Source organism: Rutilus rutilus (assembly GCF_951802725.1).
Source record: "Rutilus rutilus genome assembly, chromosome: 13".
NCBI classification, from domain to species: Eukaryota; Metazoa; Chordata; class Actinopteri; order Cypriniformes; family Leuciscidae; genus Rutilus; species Rutilus rutilus.
The window spans coordinates 13491499-13516426 of record NC_140218.1 but is presented as its reverse complement, the minus strand read 5'-3'; the positions used below and the strand labels follow the sequence as shown (position 1 = coordinate 13516426).

Below are 24928 nucleotides of genomic sequence, written 5' to 3'. Positions count from 1 at the left end.
GGGGCATTACCTGCTAGGTGCAAAGCAGCTCTCTTCCCATTGGCTGAGAGGAGGCACTATATTTCCTCACTCACTAACAATGTGAGTGAGCAGCAGAGCAGAGTGTTCAGAGCACTGAGAGGACTGAGAGGCTAACAAGAAAACTCTTTGGCACATCCACTGAAAGATTCCGAGAGGAGGCTTGAAAGACTGCAAACTTAAGAGTATGTATGTTTTGATTGTGTTTCATGGTCCTTTGTGTTTGTTAATGCCTTCATAGGGCTTGTTGTTTTGCATTTTGAGTGCATGCTCTGTGGTTTCGTTTGATTGAGCTGCTTCCCACTTTCACTGTTTTTTCAATGGTCTCACCAGCCATATGTTTCTGAATGAGTCTCTGGATTAGATTTTTCATTTAAAAGGGTAGCATGAAATGAAAAGGGAAAACTTAAAATGGCTGTCTTTCATTCTGTAATACACCAAGATGTTGATTTTAGTTAAAAAAAAAAAAAAAAAAAGTTTGAGAGCTTTAATATGTAGCTTAATACTAAATATGCTGATTAAGTGATCATATAACAGAGTTTAATGAGCACATATATTAATGCATCATGCAGGGCTCCCAATGTCATTGAAATTTGGCCTGGACAACATCATACATTTATACAGTGAAAAGTGTTTTGACTAGGTGAACATTGCTTTTCGTGAGTTTAAGGATAACTTCTGGGAGACTTGTCTAAGCATGCTGAAGTGTTGATGTGACCCGAGTGTGATTGTTTCTGCTTCATTGACCCTCTGAATGTTCTCCTGTCATTTAAACATACAGCATTTGCTGAATGGTTGAGTGTCTCCTTGAAGCAAATCAGTAATTTAGCTTTACTCAGCTTGAATTTGTTCACATTTAGGAAGTTTTGGATGAGAAAGAGTTCATCATCTCCTGAGTCACATCCTAACGTCTCTATACAACACACCCTTGAGATCTCTTAGATTAATAAAACTTTACCACTTTGACATGATTCTTTCCCAGACTATATAGTAAGCAACTAGTTGTGTTTATGGTTTTATAGATGTAAAGCACGATGCATGAGTAATCTGAGGTAACGATGACTCAGTTACTGTCTCAGCAGCTTCAGTGATACTGACGTTTCAGCTGACGCTTTTCCCTCGCATCCCTCAAAACAAAGCTTGAGAACATGCCTGAAAAGATCAAATGCTGGTTAACTGGAAGCAGTTTTATCACTGAAACCTTATCAGAACATTTCTGTCTATCATATCATATTAAAGGAGAAGTTCACTTTTAAAATGAAACTCTGCCATCATATACTCACCCTCATGTTGTTTCAAACCTGTATGAATTTCTTTCTTCTGCTGAACAGAAAAGAATATATTTAGAAGATTATCAGTAACCAGACAGTTTTTGGGTCCCACTGACTTCCATAGTAGGAAAAAAATATACTATGGAAGTCAATGGGACCCAAAAACTGTCTGGTTACTGATAATCTTCTAAATATCTTTCTTTCTGTTCAGCAGAAGAAAGAAATTCATACAGGTTTGAAACAACATGAGGGTGAGTATATGATGACAGAATTTTCATTTTAAAAGTGAACTTCTCCTTTAAAGACATGGCTAAGGACAGATTTGTGATTGCCCCCAAATGATCAGTTTCCTGTGAATTTTGTGAGAACCTTAACAGACATGAGATCATGTGAGATAAGAATATTGCTCCACGGTTTCCTGTCACATCATGTCTGAATAATCAGGTGTGCGGCGTCAGGTGTTGTGCACTGGTGCCGAATGACTCATTCATTTCAAGAGTAATATGGGAAAACGTCTTCTTCCTCTTTCGGATGTTCCTCAGGTGTTTTGGGGATTTCATGACACATTTGATTTGTGCAATCCCACGGTTGCCTTCAGTATAATTGGATGATTGTTACACCGTTAGTGCAGACTGAGCATTGTACAGTTTTAAGTCTGGGATATGCATATTGGGATGGAATATTGAAAAATATACATGGTACTGAATTTTTTTTTTTATATTTGCAGTGGGGTTCACTGAATCTGTAAAGGTTGAAAACCTCTGGTCTGGTTTTATCAACAACAAAGGAGCAAGTTGTCTTGTCTTAATCTTCATATTTTAAATGCCTCTGTCCTAACAGAAATCCTACTGAAGACATCAAGATACCAAGATGGCAGTCAGTTCATTTCAACGTGGGCAATGGGCCTCACAGTCCTTGAGAGTTACGGCAAAGGAGCTCTCCATTGTTGGTGTACGAGGCAAAAGCACGGCCATTGCCGAGCGATTTTCCAAGTAAGCAAATTACAGGATTTGCATATCTTAAGCTGATCTCACTTGTCATTTAACCTCTCCTATTTGCTTTCACTTTAGCACCCCTTTTAGTGCTCTTTAACCAGTGTTTCACAACTTTTTTAACAAGGCACTTCTGTTTTAAATGCTGCCGTTTTGTTCTAAATTGTTTTACGATGTTTAAAACTCTGCTCCAACATTATTGGGAGGTTTTCCCTTTCTCTTCATTCTTTTGTTCGCCATGAAAGTGGCGTCAAATCTTTGAATGGAGTCAACAACCAGACAGAGAGATACGGTAGGGGTCCAAAAGTCTGTGATAAAAATGCATCCATTTTGTATTTTTAATGCAATTTAATACCACTTTTAAGTACAAATTATATTATCAGCATACAAATTTGAATGAAGTTCCACAAATTTACTGCATTTAAAAATAGTGACGTAAAATGAGTAAGTTCTTCTTCATTTCTTATTTAGAAATTTTCAGAATCCTAAAGCTTTCCAAATGCAAGTTCCATATTGAATTCTCTCAGACATTGAAACATGTTTGATTTACAGCTGAATGTCTGCTGCCCGACTCATTATAAGCATCTTTGTTGGCTCTCAGTCAGTGTGTTTCCTGTGCAGAGGAATTTCTCCAAGCATCTGGAGTTTTTCCAGTGCATCTCCTGTCAGATTTTCTGATGTCTTTTCCAGGGTTCTGCCTCTGGCTTCCTCTCTACACATACATCAATGACTTCCACATCCTCAAAACTGTAGATTTGCCCCGCTGAATTAGTGAGCATCAAAGAAATCAAAGTGAAAGATTCAATCGTTTATAATCTGATGATCACTGACCTTTGATAGATGTGTGTGTGTTTTAGCATTCGGCTGTTTTAAACTGTTCAACTGTTGTATTGCAGTACATGCATGGCTACGATTATTGTCTTTATCTGTGTATCTTTCCAGCTGACCTTCATTCAGAGCCAGCCGTTAGTTTGAATCGGTATGCCGTAGATTTCCTTAGAAAATCAGATTGAACTTCCTGCTTTCAGTGGTTGGGAATTTTTCTATAAGTCCCTCCAACAGATGGTTGGTGTATCTGGAAGCCCTTCAGGCTAGCTTTCAAGTTTCCTTTTTAACATGTCATAAAAATAAAACTAGAAGTGAAATCAAGACAGTCCAGTTGTTTGCACTGCTATGTACGACCACTAGAGGCCACCGATGATCAAAAGCGATCTTTTAGTTTTTTAGGCAGATTAAAAACAGGAGATACAGCCTTTAAACTCGGAACAGTATTTATTGACTATAGGTAAACATTGCTTTTCGTGAGTTTAAGGATGGTTTGAGGATAACTTCTGGGAGACTTGTCTAAGCATGCTGAAGTGTTGATGTGACCCGAGTGTGATGTTTCTGCTTCATTGACCCTCTGAATGTTCTCCTGTCATTTAAACACAAGTGCCTACAGCTGATGGTTGAATGGTTGAGTGTCTCCTTGAAGCAAATCAGTAATTGTGGAAAGCCCTCAGCTTTAATATTTTGACTTTTAGTTCATAAAATTAAAACGAATTAAAATCAAGACAGTTCAGTTGTTTGCACTGCTACGGATGACCAGTAGAGGCCACCAATGATCAAAAGTGATCTTTTAGTTTTTAGGCAGATAAAAGGAGACACAGACAAGCATAAGCCAAACAATAAAAACACCATCTGTTGATTGGACAGATTTATATTATGGTGTTTAAAATACACAGAAACTAGCTACTCTTCATTGAGGACTAGAAAACAGTTGAGTGAACAATTTTTTTCCACTTTATTTCTTTTCAGGTACCAGAAAGCAGCAGAAGAAACAAGTTCAGACAAGAGAAAAGTGAGTTCTCACCATCTTGTTATTCATTCCATTGTTATAATAACTCATCATCTGTCTATCTGTCTATCTAACTATCTGTCTGTCTATCTGTCTGTAACACTACTCTGAGCTGCTGCTGTTTAGACACACGCATTCAGTGTCCAGTTATCTTAATCCTTTAGAAGTCTTAATCTGCAGGTAATTCCCCATGCGCTTTACATAACTGGTTCAGTCAATCTGTGCCCTCCTGAATGTGTAGAGTGTGTGTGTCTTCATAAATACTGCGAGGAAACTTCAGTAAACTGTGCGTTAGTGTTTGTCAGGATGAAGGAGTTGCGGTGTGCAGGATGAAGGATGTAGGTATGAACTGAACTGGATGACTGGATTTGAAAGAGAGATTGCAGCTGGTTCACGTCATGTTTAGCTTTTGCATTGAAGTTTTGTTAAACTTATTAAATGAAAGGTTTTGATTTCTGCCCCATTGTGAGGGCCTTGCATTATGTTTTGGCAGACAGTTCAGAGTGTTTGTGTCAGGCCTGGAATTTGAGCCAGAAGTATTTGAGCTGTTGTAGCATGCAGGGTGAAAACTAGCGTCAAAATAGCATGCTTTAGTTGCTTTAGTATGTGAGCACACAAGAAATCTGGATTATATTTAGGGCTTGACAGATTTTTAGCGAAATAGATTTATATTCAAATCCCTAGCTGACTGTTTTTTCCCTTCTTCTAGAAACTAGTTTTTTGTGTAGTTGACATTTACGCATGAAAAGTGATAAATACATATCCATTAATATAATATGACGACAAATGACTCTGTTGAATATAATAGTGTAGTGTTCATAAAAAATGAAGGACACATCACATTCTCATTTCCAGTCATTAGTATTCTGAAATTAAGCTATCAATGACTTGTTTTAAAAGTAATTTATGCCTGTGTTCAGAATACTAAATACTTTAACACTAATTTTATAATATGTTGTTGTCAGTTTATTTCATCAACGGTTATAACTTATATTATATATATAAATAAAAAATGTTTTGGTAATAAAAAGCTTAAATGTTAATTGTCTTTCACAAACTTTCCTTTTCCCCGTTTCCTGTCACTGCTTCCTCTTTTTATGTTCTTCCTGGTTTGCCTGTCCTGTTGTAAGGGGTTTGGCCTAATTCCCTCATGCAGATAGTTTCAAAAGACTAGCATCTGGTGCTGCGTTCCCCCCCCCCCCCCCTCATTTCCACCAGAACAGACTGAGGGAGCCACTCCTTCCTTTTGCCAGGTTTCTGAAGCTTTTGTATTCAACCTTTTCTAACAAACTACTACTAATCTACCAACTAATGACAAGATACTCAATCATTTCACTCCGTTTACTGCTTTTCCTCGTTTGAAAGCCTCAGAGACTTGATCAGTGAGTAATGTCATTTTAATCATGGATATTTTTATTAGTACTTTTTATTTGGACTTTTAATCTAGAATTTAAGTTTAAAGCTATGTCTAATTCAAAACTCAACAATGAAAAGGCTAAATCTGTATGTGGTGTTTTATGTTTTAATTTGAGATTTTAGGAATAGATCAATACAGTTAGAGTCCACTGTCTTTGATTGTCTCGTCTTGTTAAAGATAAGAAGTTGAGAAACCCAAGGAGTGAACACTCTTCTGAAATTCTCTTTGTCCTGATACAGTCTCCGGAGAAGTCGACTCCTTCCATGCGCAACGGCAATCTGAGTCTCCTAAAGCAGCTCTGGGAACAACCAGCCGAGACGCCTAGATCTCCAGAACCCAAAACGCACTCACGGCAGACGGAGAACCATCAGCAGCAGCCTTTAGATCCCAGTTTTGACACTCCACTGGAATCCACAGACGTCCAGCTGTTGAGCGACAGTGACCAGCCAATGGAGAAGTGGACGCCAAGAGATGTGGAGACTCCCACTGTGCCTCTCAACAGCCTGAAGATGATGTTTGAGAAAGGAGAGACCATTCACAACAATGTAAGTACAACTAATCATCTAAATTGGTACATATTATCTTAAGGTATTTGTCGGGTTTAGTAGATAACACCTCTTGGTCACCGTGATTTTACCAAGTTAGACATGTTCCCGGATCAACATATTTTGTACCTGTCCAAAAATTTGGTTCTAAAGCTAATCCTACCCGTAACTTATCCCGAAAATCAGAGAGAAATGATAGGTGAATGACGCTTTTGTAGAAGCACCTAAACCTGGTTGTAAGCCTATACTTGACGTAAGCTGTAAATCTTGACATAAGCTGTCTCTCAAATCTGATTGGTTGATTGAAATGTCGTTCCAGGATCAACAAAGTTGTTGATCCAGGAACATGTTGCACTCGGTGAAATCACGTTCACCAACACGTCTTTGGTGTGTATGAAGTCATTTAAATTGCATGTGTGCAATTGTAAAAAGGCCATATTTTGCATAATTGTTCCTACTTTGCATATCGTTTCCTCGTATAAAAAAGGTTCGTTGAGGCCTCTTCGACCAAAACGGTCAAAATATAGTTTTTCATGACCAGTTTTACCTGTTCTCCAACCCTCAGAATAAAAAACCCTTTTTGGCAACTGTAGTTTTAAGACTTCGCTATGTAAATGACCTCTGTGATGGTTTGCTAACAGAGGAGTTGATATGTAAATTATGGTGGTCCTATGTTAATGAACTGATGGTTTTTTACAGAGAAAACTGTTCAAAAGTTTGGGGTCAGTTTTATTATTTATTATTATTTGAAAAACTAATACTTTTATTTAGCAGGGACGCATTAAACTGATCAAAATTGACAGTAAAGACATTTATAATGTTGAAGCTTTTTATTTCAAATAAATGCGGTTCTTTTGCACTTTCTATTCATCAAAGAATCCTGTACACCGTTTCCAGAAAAATATTAAGTTGCAAAACTGTTTTCAACATTAATAATAATGATAAATATTTCTTGAAGGATCATGTGACACTAAAGACTGGAGCAATGATGCTAAAAATTCAGCTTTGAAACCACAGGAACATATTAAACGTTAAAAAGTTATTTAAAATTGTAATCATTTTTCACACTGATCCTGTTTTTACTGTATTTTTCATTTAATAAATGCAGCCTTGGTGAGCAAAAATATTTTATAAAGTCATTCCAACCTTAAACTTCTGAACAGCCTGTTTTTGCTTATCACATTCATAAATATTCTATAGTCAAGCCAAAAGATATGATTTAAAAAATAATAATAATAATGGGCGCAGGACACTATAGTTCATTTATGTATAGCAAAATAAAGTAAACTGTGACAATACCAATAACTTCTTCATACAGTGGACTACCAGTAAAATTTATAAAAATTTGGGACCAAAACTTATTCAGACACTTTGACCTGACCATGTTTTGCTTAAGTGTTTTTTCTTTAATTGCTAATGTGACCCTTTTACACCACAGACTGAACAAAATGAAGGATTGCTTGGTAATTTGTTGACCTAAATTGGTATTATCTAATATTATCTAACAGAAGGATGGCCAAAACCAGTAAAATATCAACTCTTGAGTTCTTGTCATATTTTATTACCATTTTCTAAACTACAGCAAATAAACTGAGATAATGTAAGAAATGTTGAAGGTGTCTGACTAATTTTTGGTTTGACTGTAGGTGGACTGGGAAGGATGCTTTGCACTGTGAGGGTTGTATTATGTGTACATGTTAGATCTATATTTTTAATAGTAAAAGATTGAAGTTCTCCATCATATGTCGTCCCCTTAAAGGGGTTATAATGCCCTTTTCACAAGATGTAAAATAAGTCTTTGATGTCCCCAGAGTGTGTATGTGAAGTTTTAGCTCAAAATACCCCACAGATATTTTTCTAGAACATATTAAAATTGTCAATTTTTGAGGGTGAGCAAAAACGCACCGTTTTGTGTCTGTTCCTTTAAATGCAAATGAGCGTCTGCTCCCAGCACAGAGGGCGGAGCTTCAACAGCTTGCACTCACACAGACATGCACTGAAAATTTCACAAACTTTTAGCCTTTTATGTTCAAACCGGATTCAGACAATGATGGAGAGACTCAAGAAAAGGTGACAACATATAGAACGCAACAGGACGTTTCTGAATGGTTAGTTGATGAATTTATGTAATTTTTGTGTAGTCATTGATTACCATATTCTGTCTTGATAATCTTTCAATCGTGTTCCGGGGGCGGGGTTTATGTAAATTTTAGGGTTGGTGATGTTACTACCCTGGGAGGAATGTCGTGTAGTCCCCACCCAGTCCTTATAAAGCGATTTCTTTAAAAGCAAATATCTCCCTTTGCTTTGAACTTTGAGCATTGTAACTTTGCAGATGTTGTTTATGCTCAAACAGCAACATTACACATTAACTAAAGTTAGAAAAGTGAAATCATATTCAACCACCCCTTTAAAGTATACTGTATGCATGTAAGAGTTTGATTAATCGCAGTCATCAAGACGACTTGATCAAACAGTATCTGTCTGTTCTGCTTGCTGGATATCTGCTTGTATTCAAAACGTTCAAGAGACTAGTCATGCTGTGAGTCACATGGTCTGTGGTCATGAAGACACCAGTGTGCTTCTCGCTCTGGCTTCTGGGGTTTCAGTCGGTTCACTTCTCTTCTAAACAGCCTGCAGGTTCAACTATTGTCAGTTTGTGCTCTCTAACTTTGTATAAAATGTTACTTTAAGTTAGTGCTTTGTTTAAACAGCTATCCCTGAGTATTAAACTTTGGCATGCCATGTAAATGGTAATATTACAGTACTTTTCTAAGGGATTAGACTTGCCTTGACAGACAGTAAAATGGCCAAAAACTGTCTAGTGATAGAGAAATGGGAGTGGCTTCTTTTGACTTGGGCATGTAGGCAACCAATCAGAACACCTTAGTAACTGCATAGCAGTGCAACTAAAAATCACTCGAGTCAGAATACATTAGCAACCACATAGCAACACCCACAACTCCCTAGCATTGTTGTGATGTTTTAAATGGCAATAACCACTCACATTTCTGTCAGAAGATGTACAAATCCAGTTCTTAAAGCTTCTTTTTAAACAAAACTTCACTGTTTTGAATCTCTGATCTATTGTTCTCTACTAGCCTGTGTGGCTAAAGATAAAATGAACATTCTTGTGGTGTCCTTCTAGTCACACCTCGTCTTCATCTGACATTGTGTTTATTCTTTAATCACATTTTGTTTTTGGAACAGTCGAATGTTATGTGATTAAAATAAACCGGGACTTCACCATACACAATGGCGTCTCTTGTTTCGCGGACTGCAAAGGGAATCGTGCCCTAACATTTTATCTGGAAAATTAAGCTAAAGGAGCGTGGGTGGAGGAGAGGAAAAGACTGAAACTGAATGCATTTTACTGTCACCAGTGGTTTAAAACGTCCCAGCATGGAATGAACAATGGTTTGATCCACACCATAGTTATGCTTCTTCTGAAGACAAACATCATTATTGCTCATACTAGGGGCTTTTCACTTCCCCAATCCAAAGCATTATACGTTCAGCTGCTGTGATTTTAATGACTGAATCCGTGATTAGAACTTGTGAGTTACTCTAAAAAAGTAATTAAATACTAGCTACTAATTACATATTCAACAGTGTAATCCGATTACTCGACAGATTACTCTCTCTAAAAAGTGTCGAATTACTTATTAGTAATTACTTTCTAGATCCTGATGTAGATTGAACAATACAAGGCAGACATGAATCTGCTCTTTTAATGAATTCAAATAAATTATTCTTGAACTGACCAAAGTATCTAAAGGGAGAAGGTTACATTAAAAACATACATTTTAACATTAGACGTTAAATTGGGTTATATATAATTATTCTATACAGTATTTAATGCAGTTACATCAGAGGTAACTAATTAAATTACAGTAAAAGAGTAATCCCTTTACTTTTCAAGGGTAATTAAATTAAATTACAGTAATTAATGACTTGGTAATGCATTACACCCAATGCTGCTTGCAAATCATTGAATTGTTTAATCCAATCAGCCAGTTCATGGGAAAAGAAATGTTTCAAAAGAACTCTGTTCACAGATTTGGTTCTTCAGTTCAGCTCACTGACTCAATGATCTGGTTGCAGCAGTTCGCAAATTAATTTACTTATTTTTTTTTTTTCCTCATGCAAAGCCACATAATTTCATGTTTGGGTTAAACCCAAACTCCTCTACCTCTCAAAAGACATTTCCATCATTAGTCTGGGATGAAGTTGCTCTCATGTAAAGTCTGCTGTTCTCACTGGGGGGCTGATGTCATGAGATACACATCCACATGATCGCTGCAGGGTTCGAGCTCTCTGCTCTCATCAAAGCCACACTTCTCTCCTTTAACCTGGGGGATAGTCATGAGGGAGAGAGAGAGAGACTGAAATTAAGTGAACTCATCATCTACCTCCTCCAGCATTTTTTTAAAAAACATCTCCTGCAGAGATTTGTTTTATAAATGTCGGTGGATATTGAATTTGGGGTGCTTGGAGAGTTGAAGTGACTGTAAAAAGCAGTTAATAAAGAGAAGTTCTAGATATGATCAGACGTGATGATGTGCAGTGTCTGTAGGGAGGACACATTTCGTAAGAAACTAGACCTTCGTAGATGTTTTGCCATCCGGGATACGTCATAAGTTGTAGAAAGAAACGGCAGAATAATAAACCAGATTAGAAGACATTATACATTTATTAGCAATTTTGTGTCATAATAATGATAGTACTAATCCTTCTAATTATTATTAATACTACTGATAGTTTTTATAATTGCCACATTATTTCAAGGATAAAATAAAATGAACGCATACTGAAACAAAATTATGAAGACAAATATTATTTATAGATGTGATGGATATTATGGATATTGATGCACCGACAAGTTTTGGCTGATATCAATAACCAGTAATTATTTATATTTGAAAGCCGATAAATGATGTATTGGCCGATAAATCAAAATCCAAATTTTTGTCCCAAGCAAAAAAAAAAAGTACAGTTGCCTAGTTTGAACCACTGTACATTTTTACATTAATTTTACACTAACTTTTCTTACTAAAAAAATTAATAAATTCGAATCATATTTCAAACTATTCAAATCCATCATGGCGAACAGTGCGCGTCTGAAGTGTCTCAGCTGAAGGAAATAATCCATTATTTATCAGCTTTAAAATATCGGCCAAATCCTCTTATCGGACCGATAACGATCGTTTTTAAAATTAACATATATCGGCCGATACCGATATGGTGGCCGATATATCGTGCATCCCTAATAGATATAGTACATTTCATCTTTTTGCGACAGATTTTATTCTCTGGAAACATGAGGAAAGGACGCTCCTCGTTTTTGGCAGACCGTGGCTCAGATGTTCCCATCTTTTGTGTGTTTGGGATTAATAAAGGGTCTTTTGTCTGGGCTAATGCCCCCTATGGCTTCGCTGCCTTTGCCTTTTGTACTGTGTTTATTTCCCTCTCCCCTGGTGTCCGCACACCAGCCTGGAGACGCTGCACTGATGCCTGGCCGGCTGGATCCCCTTACAGCCCCGCTGATGGCTAATCCATGACTGGAGGGGGGGAGGGGGGGAGGGGTGGGCTGGTTTCAGCGCCCTGTTTGGATTTGGAGGTTCAGCCAGCTGCCTTACCCCACCCCACCCTCTCAGCCCTCCCCCTCTCCATCTCTCCCGCGGCTGCCAGCAAAACACTGGCATGCTCACCGTCTTTAATCTGCTCTCAGAGCACTGCCGGCCTTCAGTCAGACAGACTCGGCTCTGTAATTCTCCAGGAATCACTGCGGACCGCCCGTCGCTGCCTGTCTGATTTTAAATAGGTAAGACGCGTGGCTTTCAGGTCGATACTGATATTGTTCCATGTGGAAACTCTCTGTTCGGTGGGATGATGTCAGTTTTAGTTCCTGTTGTACTGGCTTCCTGAGAACAATGGCAATGGATACAGCAGACTTTTTGGAGGATGTGTTTGTGCTGGGATTGATTGCAGTGTTGTTGGACAGTATGTGCTAGGCACTTCTTGAAAAGTAAATGTTTTTTGTTATTTTCTGAAGCAAAAGCAGAGAAGTAAGTAATACCACAATTTAAAAAACGCAAAATGGTGCATGAACTTTATATACAGACTAATATGTTTCCAGTTAATCATCTTATAGGAAAGTTTATGGACCAAACATTGTGACAAAAGCAGCTCTTTTTATTTAATTGTTATTCGTTTAATTACAGGTAATACAATTCAGCTGTATCAACAGGGCACCGGATTGTTGGGTTAATGTAAGTGTAGTAACGGTGGTGTTGTCCACTGGTTTGTTCTGGTCTCCATGTGTCTGTCCACCGGGTGTATTGAATTGCACGAGAGCCGTTGTGCTGTGTGTGCTGGAGTTGTTGTGGCAGTAAAGCCAGACGCTGGTGTCTGTCCACGGCTCTCTCAGAGCTCATTAGAGGATTACTGATGCCAGTGGAGGAACTGTCCAGTCAGGGCAGGAGACATGTTTAAACACTGCTGTCATGGCTTTAAATGTCTCTCGTCACCTTACTAATTAGTGCTGTTTGCTAAAGTAAGCATCATTATGACTTTAGCTCATACTTAGGGTTAGGGGATTTGAACAAACCCCTTACCCGTCCCAGAGTATTAAACTCTGGAGCGTAACTCATCCCACACAGAATAAGAATAGGATAAGGCAGAATTTTTTTTTTTTTTTTTGGTATGATGGCCAATAAAATAATGACATGGCAATCATATAGCATTCTTTGACTTTTGTAAATAACATTTAATAATTGTTTATATACATTGAAGATGGAAGCATGAGCAAATTTGCTATGAATAATCATTTCAAATATTTAATAAATGTTATATTTTAATTAGGGATGCACAACGGATATCGGCCACCATATCGGTATCGGCCGATATATCTTAGTTTTTAATGTTATCATCATCGGCCTGATAAGAAAATTTGCCCGATATATTTAAAGCCAATAAATAATGGATTGTTTCCTTCAGCTGAGACACTTCAGATGTGCACTGTTCGCCATGATGGTTTTGAATTGCTTGAAATATGATTGGAATCACTTCAAAAAAGAAAAATACAGCAAAGTGCAACATGTCTCTGTCATATAGGCTACATAAAATGATAATGAGAACATTATAATTGTGTGTTTGGGACATGGCTTTTAATGGTGAGACCTTTGTTTTTGTAACCAGACTCTCAAAATTATATAAAAATTTGGATTTCAATTTATCGGCCAATATGTGGGTTATCGGCTTTCAAATCTAAAAAAGTATTAGTAATCGTATCGGCAAAAAAAAATTGAATATGTATTGAATAAAAAAAGTCAATTATTAGACTTGACAGTATAGAGAAACAGGAAATTATTGGGGAGAGAGAGGGGGGAATGGGATCAAATCTTTCTCATTGAATATCCGGGTTTATTCTGAAATGAAATACATCACAGTAAAGAAGTAAAATAGCTGGTGAATGGCACGTTAACTTTTTTAAAAGTTAGGACTTTTTAACGCTCTCTTTGTCTTTGTTCTGTGATCAGAACTCCTCATTAACACATGTTTCTTTGTCTGTTTAGGTGTCCAGAGAACCAGGGAAAACAGGAGACAGTGGATCTGAGAATATGGAACCAGGAGACAAAGGTACAGAATCAAACGCAACACTAAACACAAACATGCCAGTCTAATAGTTTGTGCAATATGTTTTCAGTTAAATGATTTCACATCTTGAACATCCTGCTTCCTTTTTGCAACACTGTAAGAATGAGCTTTCAGCAAAAGTGCTGATGGCAGTTCTGTGGAAATTCCTGTTTCCCATTCCCACTTTGACCTTGTGGCTCTCATTTTCTCTTGCGCATATGCTTTCTTTTTTTTTTTTTTTTTATTGTATGAGTTATCAGAAACCCCACTGACTCTCTTTTTCTTTCTTAATTCACAGAAAGTCTTGACTCTGGAGTCAAAATGGTGGAGTCAACCCCTCTCAGGGACAGAATGGCCATGTACCAGGCAGCTGTGACTAAGCACGATTTCCCTTCCTCCCCCACCGTGAGTTTCACCAGCCCGCCCCCCCTTTCACAATAAAACACTCCCTCAATTACTGTCACTTCTTATGATTTCATCAGATGCAATATGTCTGCTGACCCGACACTCTTTGTTTCTGGTTTAAAGGCATAGATCGCCCAAAACATGAAACGGATGTCATTAGCCGTTTTCCGACCGTAGGAACCTTTTCACAGTTCCCAGAACTATTGGCTAAAGTACTCGGATGTCGGCGTGTTCGCACCGCAGGAACTAAGAAAGATTTTAGTTCTAGGAACTCCATTTTGAGGAACTAATTTAGGTCCTACTTCAGAGTAGGGTCTAAACCAGCACTATAGGAACTACCCGTGACGTTAGTGTACGCTGATGACCCGAACGCACGCGGAACACCAGCACCCGCCATTTTTAAAACAGTTAACGTTATATGTAAATACACAGATTATAGCCTTTATATTTACTCCAGAAACTAACTATACAAACATGGAAAACAGTGATAGATGGGTCTCTAAACCTTTATGCTGAAGAGAAAATCCAACGCTTTGAGGGGACCATGCCAAACATGATTATCTTTATCTGTCCAGCTAGCAACACTGGACATCAACCACACGGCATAGGCTAATAACCTTTTTTTTCATATACTGTCTACTTTAACATAACATATTAAACAGTACTGTTAGACAGATCGCTAACTAATAAACACAGAGAATGCGAGCATTGTTTGCTCTGGCGTTCTCAGCGCCGCCAAAATAAAAGTCGCTGTGCTTGCGTCACTCCCTTACCCCTCCTACCAGTTCCTATGGCCACTTGGCCAGTGCAAACGCAAACAGCAAAACCGAGTTTGGGGGAGAGTAGTTCATAGAACTGTTTAGAAGTGGACAGTTCCTATAACTAAGTTCCTGTAACTACTTGGTCGGAAAGCGGCTATTTACTCGCTCTGATTTAGTTCCAAACCAAAATTACTTTATTGCTTAATTCAGTGGAAAACTCGATTTTTAAAATGATCAGGGACTGAAGCTTTTCAAACAAGTCATACGGACTACTTTTAAGTCGCTAAAAATCTCTGTAAAAATCCCTAGTTCTTCTTTTGGAGCTGTTACAAGTAGGGACGTACAATATGTGAATGAAAAAAAATTGAAAAGAATGAATCAATTCAGTTCACAAATCCCATCTGAATAATTTATTCATGGTTTGAGAGTGGGAGGGGAGGATGTCATGATCATCAATTATGTAAATTTCCGTCCATTTACATCTGTCATATGACTTTATCATTTCATTATATTTTAATAGTAATAATTTTGCAAACTTTTCTGAAGTTTGATGTCTTTTGTCCTCATTAATAAAAATGTTTTGCATGAGGAGCAAGTCATGGGATTGGAATGACTTCAAGATGCATAAATTATGACAGAATGTTCATTTTAGGGAGCACATGCTCACTGATAACCTTTTCCCTCTTTGTGTTCCTGGTTTTGGTAGAGTGAACCAGCAGACAATGAAGTGCGGAGTCACAGTGGGAAGCAGAAGGAAAATGTGCCACCAGTGTGTGCTGATGTGGTAAGAACTGTTAGGCTCTTTGTTACGTGAAATCCTGTGACTGAATTCACAATACATTTACATTTTTAAAGTGCCCCTACTATGCTTTTTCAAATATTACCTTTCGTGCAGTGTGTAAAAGCTGTTTGCGAATGTAAAAGGTCTGCAAAGTTTTAAAGATCAGAGTGCACGACAAATAAAGAATCGATTCTGAACTGCCGAATCGAGTCGTCAGCAATTCCAGTCTCACTTTCGTATAATTTCTACGTAAGTTTGTAACAAACAGGCCTATGGTCTTCATTGGCTGCCCGTGAGCAATGTCTACTTAGCTACAACTACAGTGTTTGAGGGCAGGTCAGAGTACTGAGAAGCAACATGTCGTGTCTTCGAAATGTGGAGAAGATGGTATTTTCTGTGCTGCGAATCGCGCTGGAAAACCCGGTGGTAAAACCAACGCCATTGTTGCTGTTCGTTTCACTGTGTATCAAGTGCTGAGGAAGATCCGGAGCTGAAATTCAGATATGCTAATTGGAGTCTTGTTTCCGACACGTGCTGTAAGCAGTAGACCAATCACAACAGACTGGGTCATCTGACCAATCAGAGCAGAGCAGGGGCGTGGAAAGGAGGAGTTTATAGAGACCGAATCCTTTATCGAACCATTTCAGACACTGTGAGGAAAAAAAGGTGATATGCAATGCATTTTATTTTTTTTTACCTTGGATGCATATAAACCTATTGTAGGAGAGCGCCAAAACAAAATTAGGAATGTTTAAAATAGCATAAAGTGGCACTTCAATACATGATTATTGTATTATTGTATTGTCTCTATAAACTTTCATTGAATAACTTGCTCCACGTCAACTTTTTTTATTTCTGGCTGACTTCCTGAATGCCTTTTATTTTTCAACCTGACTCTTTCACTCACTTTTCATGATTCAATCCATTTTTCTGTTGACAAAATCAGTTTTTATTTTTAATATCTGGTTTCACTCTGATATGTCACATTATGAAAGCAAAAAGGGTTGAAATGCAGTTTCATGTTAACACAATAACAGATTGTATACAGTTCTTTTTAGTAGTCACTTGCCTTACTATTCTTTGTATCTGCAGGGCTCTGAATCCAACACTTTGAAAAGTCCCACTACAGACAGGAATGGTGAGTTTCTGCTTGTGGTTGCTTGCATCCATAATGACATACTGTACAAATCATGAGTGAACAATTTGTACTTTTCACCCAAAAATGAAACTTCTGTCATTAATTAACCCTCATGTCTACCAAACACGCAAGACCTTTGTTCATCTTCGGAACACAAATGAAGAGCTTTTTGATAATGAATGAAAGTCTTTGGAACAACATGAGGACGAGTAATTAATGACAGAATTTTCATTTTGGGGTGAGGTATCCCTTTAAGTATTTTGACACAGTTTGTACAGTTAGTTACTTTGAATCCCAGCGCCACCTAGAGGTTATTTTGCTGCAATGTCAAAAATCACTGTTCTCTCCATTTACAGGCTCTGTTATAAGTCCGGATCAAAACCAGTCTAAAGCTGTTAGGGTGAGAATTCAGTTATTCAATAAATATCTATTACTTTATTTACCATATAGTTTTATCTCTATTTTTGCATTTTGTGAAGTGTCATTGAAAAATACAGACATGGCTTGTCACTTTGGCTAAAACATTTTTGTGCACTTGTAGAAGTTCCGTTTGCCTGTCCGTGAAACCTGTGTGGCGTGCCTTAAGACTGTGTACCCGCTAGAGAAACTTGTAGCGAATCAGCAGATTTACCACAACACCTGCTTCCGCTGTGCCTACTGCAACACTAAACTCAGGTGAGGGCAAGAGACTACCATGGCTCAGTAGTACACAAGACTGTTGGGTCTCACATTTGTCAATCTGTGGGGTGTTCATGAGTGTCCCCTTTTTGCTTGCCCAACAGCCAGTGTTACTTTTTTTTTTTTTTTTTTTTACTGGAGAAATTTAGTTGGTTTCATCATATTAATTTATTTTAGTCGTCTTCTTTTTTTAATGGTATCAAATTTTACCCCGCATAAGTAACATTTTAGTTGATGAGATGCAGAATTAAATGAATATTTCAAGCATTTTATATAATAAACATGTAAAACCTGTTGTTATAAAAACACTATCTTATTAAATAACATTGAGTAGGCCTACACAACTTAAAGCATGAAGTTTTCATAGCATTGCATTTAAATAAACTTAAAAATTCACTTGCGCATTTGTGATATTTTGTGCAGACGTAGTTGTTTGTTGAATATCCGATTATTGCATATATATATATATATATATATATATATGTGTGTGTGTATGTGATAAGGCTCTCTTTTTTACATTTCTCCTTTCCCTGTGCAATGTTTTACTTGAATATGTTGGAGTGTTTAGAGTAGTCCAATAAATGATTACATTTATGAGATCAGTGATCATTTTATTTAATATTTCTTCTGTGGTACACACTATATACTATCTCAACATCAATGTCAAATCAGTTTTTAACTTTCAAATCAGTGGTTAAACCGAATGACTATTTTGGTGACAAATTGTTTCCATCTTGTAAAAAATTACAAAAAACAGTGTTAATTGATTGTACAAACCACAAAATCTTATTGTTAACACTTAGGTAAACTAAAAAATGGTTTCAAATATAGGTATATGTCCATTCTTTTTTTTTTTTTTTTTTTTACACTTTTAAAAACCTTATTCGTCAATGACCCATATAAATATATATAAAAATATATATAAAAAGTGTTTGGTTTAGGCTAATTAACATGCTAACAAAGTGTAAATTCAATTATTTGAAGCAATAATAGGCTATTGGTTACGTCCATAACATCAGAATACGGTTGTCAGTTATGTATTTTAGTGCTTAATATGTTGACATAAAGTTACAGTTATACATGACATATAATTATTTACGAAATTGAGTCGACATAACCGTATTCTGCAACCAAACTCACAACCGTAAATTTTCAGCGAACCCCTGCTGTGTGAACAGAACAGTAACGTTACTGCACAACTTAGTTGTCGAGAGAGCCACTTCTAGTGGGCCTATGTTTATTTCATGTGTGTTCAGTAACTTACAGATAGAGATGGAGATCATCATTTGAAGGCTTCATATTCAGTCATTGTCGTCGTCCACAGATTAACCTCTCGCAAAAGCGCTTCACCTTCCCGCGAGCTTCTCCCGCCAGTTTTGTGGTCTGCGCGCGAAACCAAGCTCGTTCTCCAGTCAGGAATAAAACTCAAACTGCTGTCGGTTAATTTAAATTATATTGAGACTTGTGAAGAGTCAGCTGTGATGAGACTGTCTTATGGGGGCATCGGAATCTTTAGACTGTATTAGTCACAGCCGTTACTAATCACGCTTAGCGCGAGAATAAAATAGGGTTGACGTCGGTTACTCGTGTTGAGGCTCGAATACAGCATTTAACCTGTTGTAATGAATGAAAATCACAGTTTGAGAGTCACGCCTGTTACTAAAATACTATTAATAACAATAAATTGTTAAAAATATAGCTTATTTTAGGCTAACCCAGTAAGTTAGAATGACCCATGGTTCCCTAAACCATAGGATTTTCTATTGGCTTTTGGATTAATGGAGAAAATAAGCTCTGTGACCATCAAAATGATTTTTACCAGTTAACAGCATTTTTAAAAATCTGTCAAAATACAATCGGCAGAAGTAAAAAGCTAAATGTAGGCTATAAACGAACTACTGTGGTCGCATGACTTCAACCTCACCAACATTAAGCTTTCGTTTTGACAACTCTTTCAGTCATGTAAAAAAAAATTGTTTGGAAGAGTGTGATTTATAGACGCAATGAGGCTGTTAAAGCAACTAGTCATGAGTTTACCTGTTCAGTGTGATGATGTTTAATGTCTCTGTAGTAGACCCATTTAGCCACTTGTTGGCAGACACCTTCTTCAAGAGCTTAAAATAATCACTAGGGTGCATTGCTTTTGTATATTATGTTGTGGAATAAAAATTAAAATATCTTGAACTTGTTTTATACCACCAGCCATATTTCAGGCATTTAACCAAATACCCATTCAAAATCCCATTGACTTCAGGACGATGGAACCTGCTAAAATGCTAACTCATTTCCTGGTTTTGGCCTACAAAAATACGTCATCCCTGCAGCACTAAGATGGTTTAATTTAGGACATTTATGGCATTTAGGACAGGATTGATGCTCAGTTTGGTTTGTTTTCTAATCTCTCACTCTGTTTTGCCGCCCTCTTTTGGACAGTTTGGTGAACTATGCTTCTTTGCACAACAACGTCTACTGCAAGCCACACTACTGCCAGCTGTTTAAAGCCAAGGGCAACTATGACGAGGGTTTCGGCCACCGACCCCATAAGGAGCTTTGGGAGACTCGAGGAGAAGGAGCCGAGGAGCAGGTGAAGCTCTCGCCTCAAGAAACAACCTCCAGCCCAACAGTAGAGGAGTCTCCTCTGGTAAAGGTTAATGTGCTTGCGGCCACTTTAGAGACCCGAAAACAGGTCGACTCTGAGAGGGCGGAGAAGCCGCTGGAGACGGGACGACTCAAGATATCCTGGCCTCCACAGTCAGAAGGGGACGAGAGCGCGACCCATGTGTGTGGAGCTACTGACGGCAGTGGCATCAAACCCATCCGCCCGAAATGGCCTCCAGAGGGCGACTCTGTATCAAGCAACTCGGACCAATCTGATTTTCCAAAGCTTCGCAGGAGCGTCTCTCTCAAGGAGAGAAGCAAACCGTTTTCCATCTTCAGCTCTCCACCGGTCACTCAACCCAACATGAGATTCCAAAGATCTCCTTCAAATGAGAAGCCAGACTCCACGGAGGAAATGTCACCCGTCTCTTCCACCACAGACACGCTGATCTCTTCCGAGGACATGACTGAACACAACCAATCAGAAGAGGAGGAGGAACAGGGTGAGACCAATGAGGAAAGGATGGAACAGGAGGAGAAAGTGGATGTCCAGGAAGAGGAACTTTCCTCTCTGAAATGCAGCTCACCAGAGATCAGTCCTCCATCGTCGCCCGAGAGCGAGTCCGGGCTGGATCCCGAGGAGAACAAGGCCTCACAAGACGTCGGCTTCTGGGATGGAGAAGAAGCTGAGGAAGACAAAGCTGATGTCTCTGTGGAGGACCTCATTAAGAGGAACCGGCATTATGACGATGAGGACGAGGATGATGTGGTCTGACTGAGCGATAGATTAGATGTCCGTGGACTTTGATTTCCCAGAAGCACCAGCGTATTTTCACGTAGTCTGCGTTGTGGGTCTCCGTCTGTCTTTTGTGCAATTTTTCATGTCTTCAGCTTTTACATGTGCCTATAAATGTAAATGAACTAAAAACCAAGTAGTTGTCAGGTTATTCAGAAGGCTTCTCTAGTCTAGACGATACACTAGAGCTCTTAGTCATTTCAAGCCTAGGTTTATGATATTTTAATTTGGTACTTTTTCTATATTTTATATATTAATAGACTAGAATATTTTATTCTGATGCTGTTCAATTTCAAAATATTTGCATTTCCTTTTTTTTTTTTTTTTTTTACTTGATATTGCTTTGAGTTTAAATGTGATTCTTAGGCCAATTTTAGTATGTTTAGTTCAAGCACCCATCTTTTTGTTGTTTTTATCACTACTGTAATGCACTTGGATGTACTTTATATGTTAAACACGCCCTGGCTGTACCACATTTGATTGAATTGGCAACCTTTGAATGTTTTATTGCAAAATTGTATTTAACTATTTTAAATGTCACTTTTTTTTTTTATCATGGGACCAAATATCCTGAAATACTTTTGTTTTCAAATAAATATACTATTACAAAATCTTCAGCAAGTGAGCTTTGTTTTCTTACAATGACCCTACAATTAATTCAATATTTGTTCCCAGCAAAGTTGAGGATATGTATTGGCTAATGGCAAGCCTTTTATTAAAGATTTTTTTTTTTTTTTTGGTAGCAATTGTAAGAAGTGTGGAAACTACAGTGAAAATCAGTCTCGTAAAACTGCACATATGCATTTCATGATAGTAAAATGTGTGTTTATATGTACACAATACTGGTGGGCTCAAATGGGTTTAAGTTTATTTGAAATGTGCTAACATGAAAATGTATAAAAAGGAATTGCACAGCAACCCGAGTACAGTTTGTGTGGAAATAATTATGTCTTTATTATTTACACATTAGCAAAAGAGTGCATGCTACAAGTAAAACAACATATCAACATCTTCAACGCAAATCTCCATTTAGTAAGACTGTGAACCCAAAACGATCATCACCTATTTATGAGCCAAGCAACCACATTCCAGTCGAAGAATTCAGATGATCTTGGAGAGGACAACCGCTTGGCTTTTTGAATAAGCTTAACTGATAGAGGTATTTGGTTTTGGCTTCCCTGTGCTGTCAATTTATGTCTGGAACACAAGCAATTCTTTATGTTAAATGATCTGATCTGGAATATTCATTTCACCACTAAATGGAAGAGCTTTACTTCACTGCGAGTTTCTTCTTTTCATTAACAAACCTCATGATTCTCACAGAATAGATTTCCAAACAAATTTTGCAGAATAGTCCATGATAAACATGCAGGATTATAAACCACTGATAAATCTTTCGAATGAATAAACCAAAGCCCATTATTCAACGGTGCCCTTTGAAAACCAATGTGTCAGATATGATTATGGCTATATTCAGAATAGCATACTATTTCCATTTCTGCAGTATACTGTGCATAGCATTAACATTTATGCATAGAACACCCCTAGAAATGGCAAAACGTGCACACTGCACTGGGTGCTGTGTCCCATAATGCAATGCACTCATCTTGGCCTTCCATTTCCAGCACCCAATGAACACAATCACTTAATTATAAACAGAGTACACACTGCAGCAAGCAAACACAACCATTGTCCTGACATTCAGCTAGTGAACTGTAGGATGCAACTTAAGAAACCGAGGCACCTAAATTAGGGCAATATAGAGAAAAGTTTAATATCACGGAAAGATTCCATTTATATAAAACAAGAAGGAAAACCCATACTGAAAGGGACACAATTAAGATATTAAATTTGGCAACGCATGTAATATGAAAGCTTTTTGTTCCATAAGTGATATGTAACAGAACAGAAGAGGAAGCGCATTATTGCAACAGCGAGGTGTGCAAAATGCAACAAGTCTGGAGGGCAGCATCATGGCCGCTCGCCCATCCGACTACCAGCTTAAGTTGACATCTCTAAAGTGCTTGTGGCATTTGTGAACCGGACGAGTTCACATTACAGTGGACTGTGCCTGAATAAACAGCTCCATTGTTTTAAACCTGACTCCGACGTGGCGTCTGCCCTGAAACATCTGATAAAACGTCCACAAACTAAAGTAAAATTCTACATTTACTGATTTGTAAAGATGCATTCACAGACAGATACACAAAAAGTAGCCGATGCGGTGTGTTGTCTTCCGCTCTCTGGTCTGGAGCTTCTGTATGGCGTTTCCTGATGACCGTGTAAGATATACAACCGGAGACAATACAACTTGCCTCCGCTGACATCGCAATTAGCAATTAATTCATGCTATTTACTGGCAAGCTCATTCCCCTCAACCGCTCATTTTCAGACAGAAATTACAGCAAAAAATGGCACTTGATTAAATATGACATTCAGACAAATCACAATAAGAAAAGAAACGACCTTTCATCACCTTCACAAGTCATTTGTGAGAGGGAGTGCTTGTGGAAAACTGTGAAGTTATTTTAACAATATTATAATAATTCATAATTATGAACCCCCTCATGCCTAATCTTTAACTTTCTCTACGGTGTCCTTCTGTTTATTAATATTCATGATTGATTTAGCAAAATAAATGTTTGTGTAGCAGCCAATACATACATTTACATATGTACAAGTACATTAAAAATATATAATTCAATATTTTCTATGCGTTTTTAATAAACTAAATGTATCTTCGTACAATATTCTTTCAGTCACCATTTAAACAGTTCTTTTGAGGCCAAATATTAAACATTTGTGGTTTCACAGTAAACCGTTTTTAAGCCGAGGTGAACGCTGTAGATATGTTCTACCGTGAGACATGCACTGGAGTGAACGTGTTAGACAGGTTAAACTTTTTTTGAAGTGCCTTCAGAGATAAAGAAATAACAGAAATCTCAGCATAAGTTTCTAGCTCTTTTGTGGGCGAGTCTGGCTGATGTGCGAAGTTCCTGGTTTATTATCCGCTGAGTGGATGGAGGTCCACCTTCACCTTTTCCCCGCTGCTGAGCATCCCGATGGTGGGGTAGAACCCTCCGACCGGGACCACCACCTCCCTCCTGCCGATTATCTTGCCGTTCCGGGTGAAGAACACCTAGATGAGCACAGAGGGGCGACAGTGAGTCAGCATTTCCACAGCTGGAGAGGGAAGAGAGTGAGTCAGCATTTCCATAGGTACAGGGCTGAGACAGGGTATCAGACAGTCCTGGTACACACTAGTGCCAAAACTCTGGCTACTTCAGGACACGACATGAGCACAAGAAAACACTTAGCAAACATCTGTTTTTTTGAGGGTATCCTGTGTTCTTTTATTTCCAATAAGCCTTTCCAGGCGAGTGACTGAAATATCTACGAGCTAATTCGTCTTGACCACATCTGGGATATCCTGTACCCTCAAAAGACAGCTCTCATGAGAGAGTTTGACAGCGAGGTCATCCATAATCTTGCACAAGCATGGAAGCAAGCCTCACCCATTGGGGTGAAAACTGACCAGACGACGGCCGGAAACTGGGTGATTACAGAGTCGTGCGGTGCAATTTTTGGCACCTAGCGGTTTTAATCGTTTAACGTCCCACTGGGAGACCTTGGCCCTGTCTACACCTGGTATTAACATGTGTTTTGGTCGATCGGATCACAAGTAGACGAGGGAGACACATTCCCATTTACACACCTGGTGTTTTGATCCATCTCTTTTGTCCACTTTCAACCACTTCTGTCTTGATTTCTTCAATTTACATATGAACGTGCCCAGAGACGACAGAAAAATATACGGAGAGAAGCAGTTTTAGTTACTTCTCTGACAGCCACAAGACCAGCTGAACAGCTGAGTGTGTGTTAGAAATCAGGAATGGTGAGAGAACATTGTGCTTGGTTCGTTTTTCATCTTCAAACCAAATTTGGGTCTCCAGCCGACAAAGTTTAAATCCCGTCTGGCTAGCGCACTTCCCATAATGTTTAGCGTTAGCTCAGTAGGCGGAGAGTAGACAGTCTTTTGTGGCTGTTCGAACA

General features: G+C 38.2%; 2 protein-coding genes across 4 annotated transcripts in view; one reads left to right on the top strand and one right to left on the bottom strand.

The window, feature by feature from the left end:
• Positions 1 to 21492, top strand: lima1a (LIM domain and actin binding 1a). Of its 3 annotated transcripts, XM_084428840.1 has the most exons (11): positions 1 to 203; positions 2130 to 2281; positions 4079 to 4121; positions 5775 to 6080; positions 13658 to 13721; positions 14017 to 14123; positions 15591 to 15668; positions 16758 to 16803; positions 17160 to 17203; positions 17345 to 17478; positions 19915 to 21492. In XM_084428840.1, the coding sequence occupies exons 2-11, from the start codon at positions 2160 to 2162 to the stop codon at positions 20852 to 20854; spliced, it is 1884 nt and encodes a 627-aa protein (XP_084284966.1). In that variant the 5' UTR covers positions 1 to 203; positions 2130 to 2159; the 3' UTR covers positions 20855 to 21492. The 3 variants fall into 3 exon arrangements, with proteins under 3 accessions (XP_084284966.1, XP_084284968.1, XP_084284967.1); XM_084428842.1 differs by lacking the exons at positions 1 to 203; positions 2130 to 2281; positions 4079 to 4121 and adding an exon at positions 5249 to 5371; XM_084428841.1 differs by lacking the exons at positions 1 to 203; positions 2130 to 2281; positions 4079 to 4121 and adding an exon at positions 5358 to 5500.
• A 308-nt stretch (positions 21493 to 21800) lies between these two features.
• The window catches only part of spryd3 (SPRY domain containing 3), a 49383-nt gene continuing 46255 nt past the window's right edge, over positions 21801 to 24928 (bottom strand). Inside the window, exon 11 of the mRNA XM_084428852.1 lies at positions 21801 to 24014. Coding sequence (XP_084284978.1) covers positions 23880 to 24014 — 135 coding nt within the window. The 3' untranslated portion in view covers positions 21801 to 23879. The remainder of the gene's footprint in view (positions 24015 to 24928) is intronic.

Coding starts and splice junctions, on each gene's coding strand:
- lima1a (XM_084428840.1), top strand. CDS start 2,160: ATGGCAGTCAGTTCATTTCAACGTGGGCAATGGGCCTCACAGTCCTTG. Junction 14,124..15,590: donor ATTTCCCTTCCTCCCCCACC/GTGAGTTTCACC, acceptor TGGTTTTGGTAG/AGTGAACCAGCAGACAATGA. Junction 17,479..19,914: donor TACTGCAACACTAAACTCAG/GTGAGGGCAAGA, acceptor TCTTTTGGACAG/TTTGGTGAACTATGCTTCTT.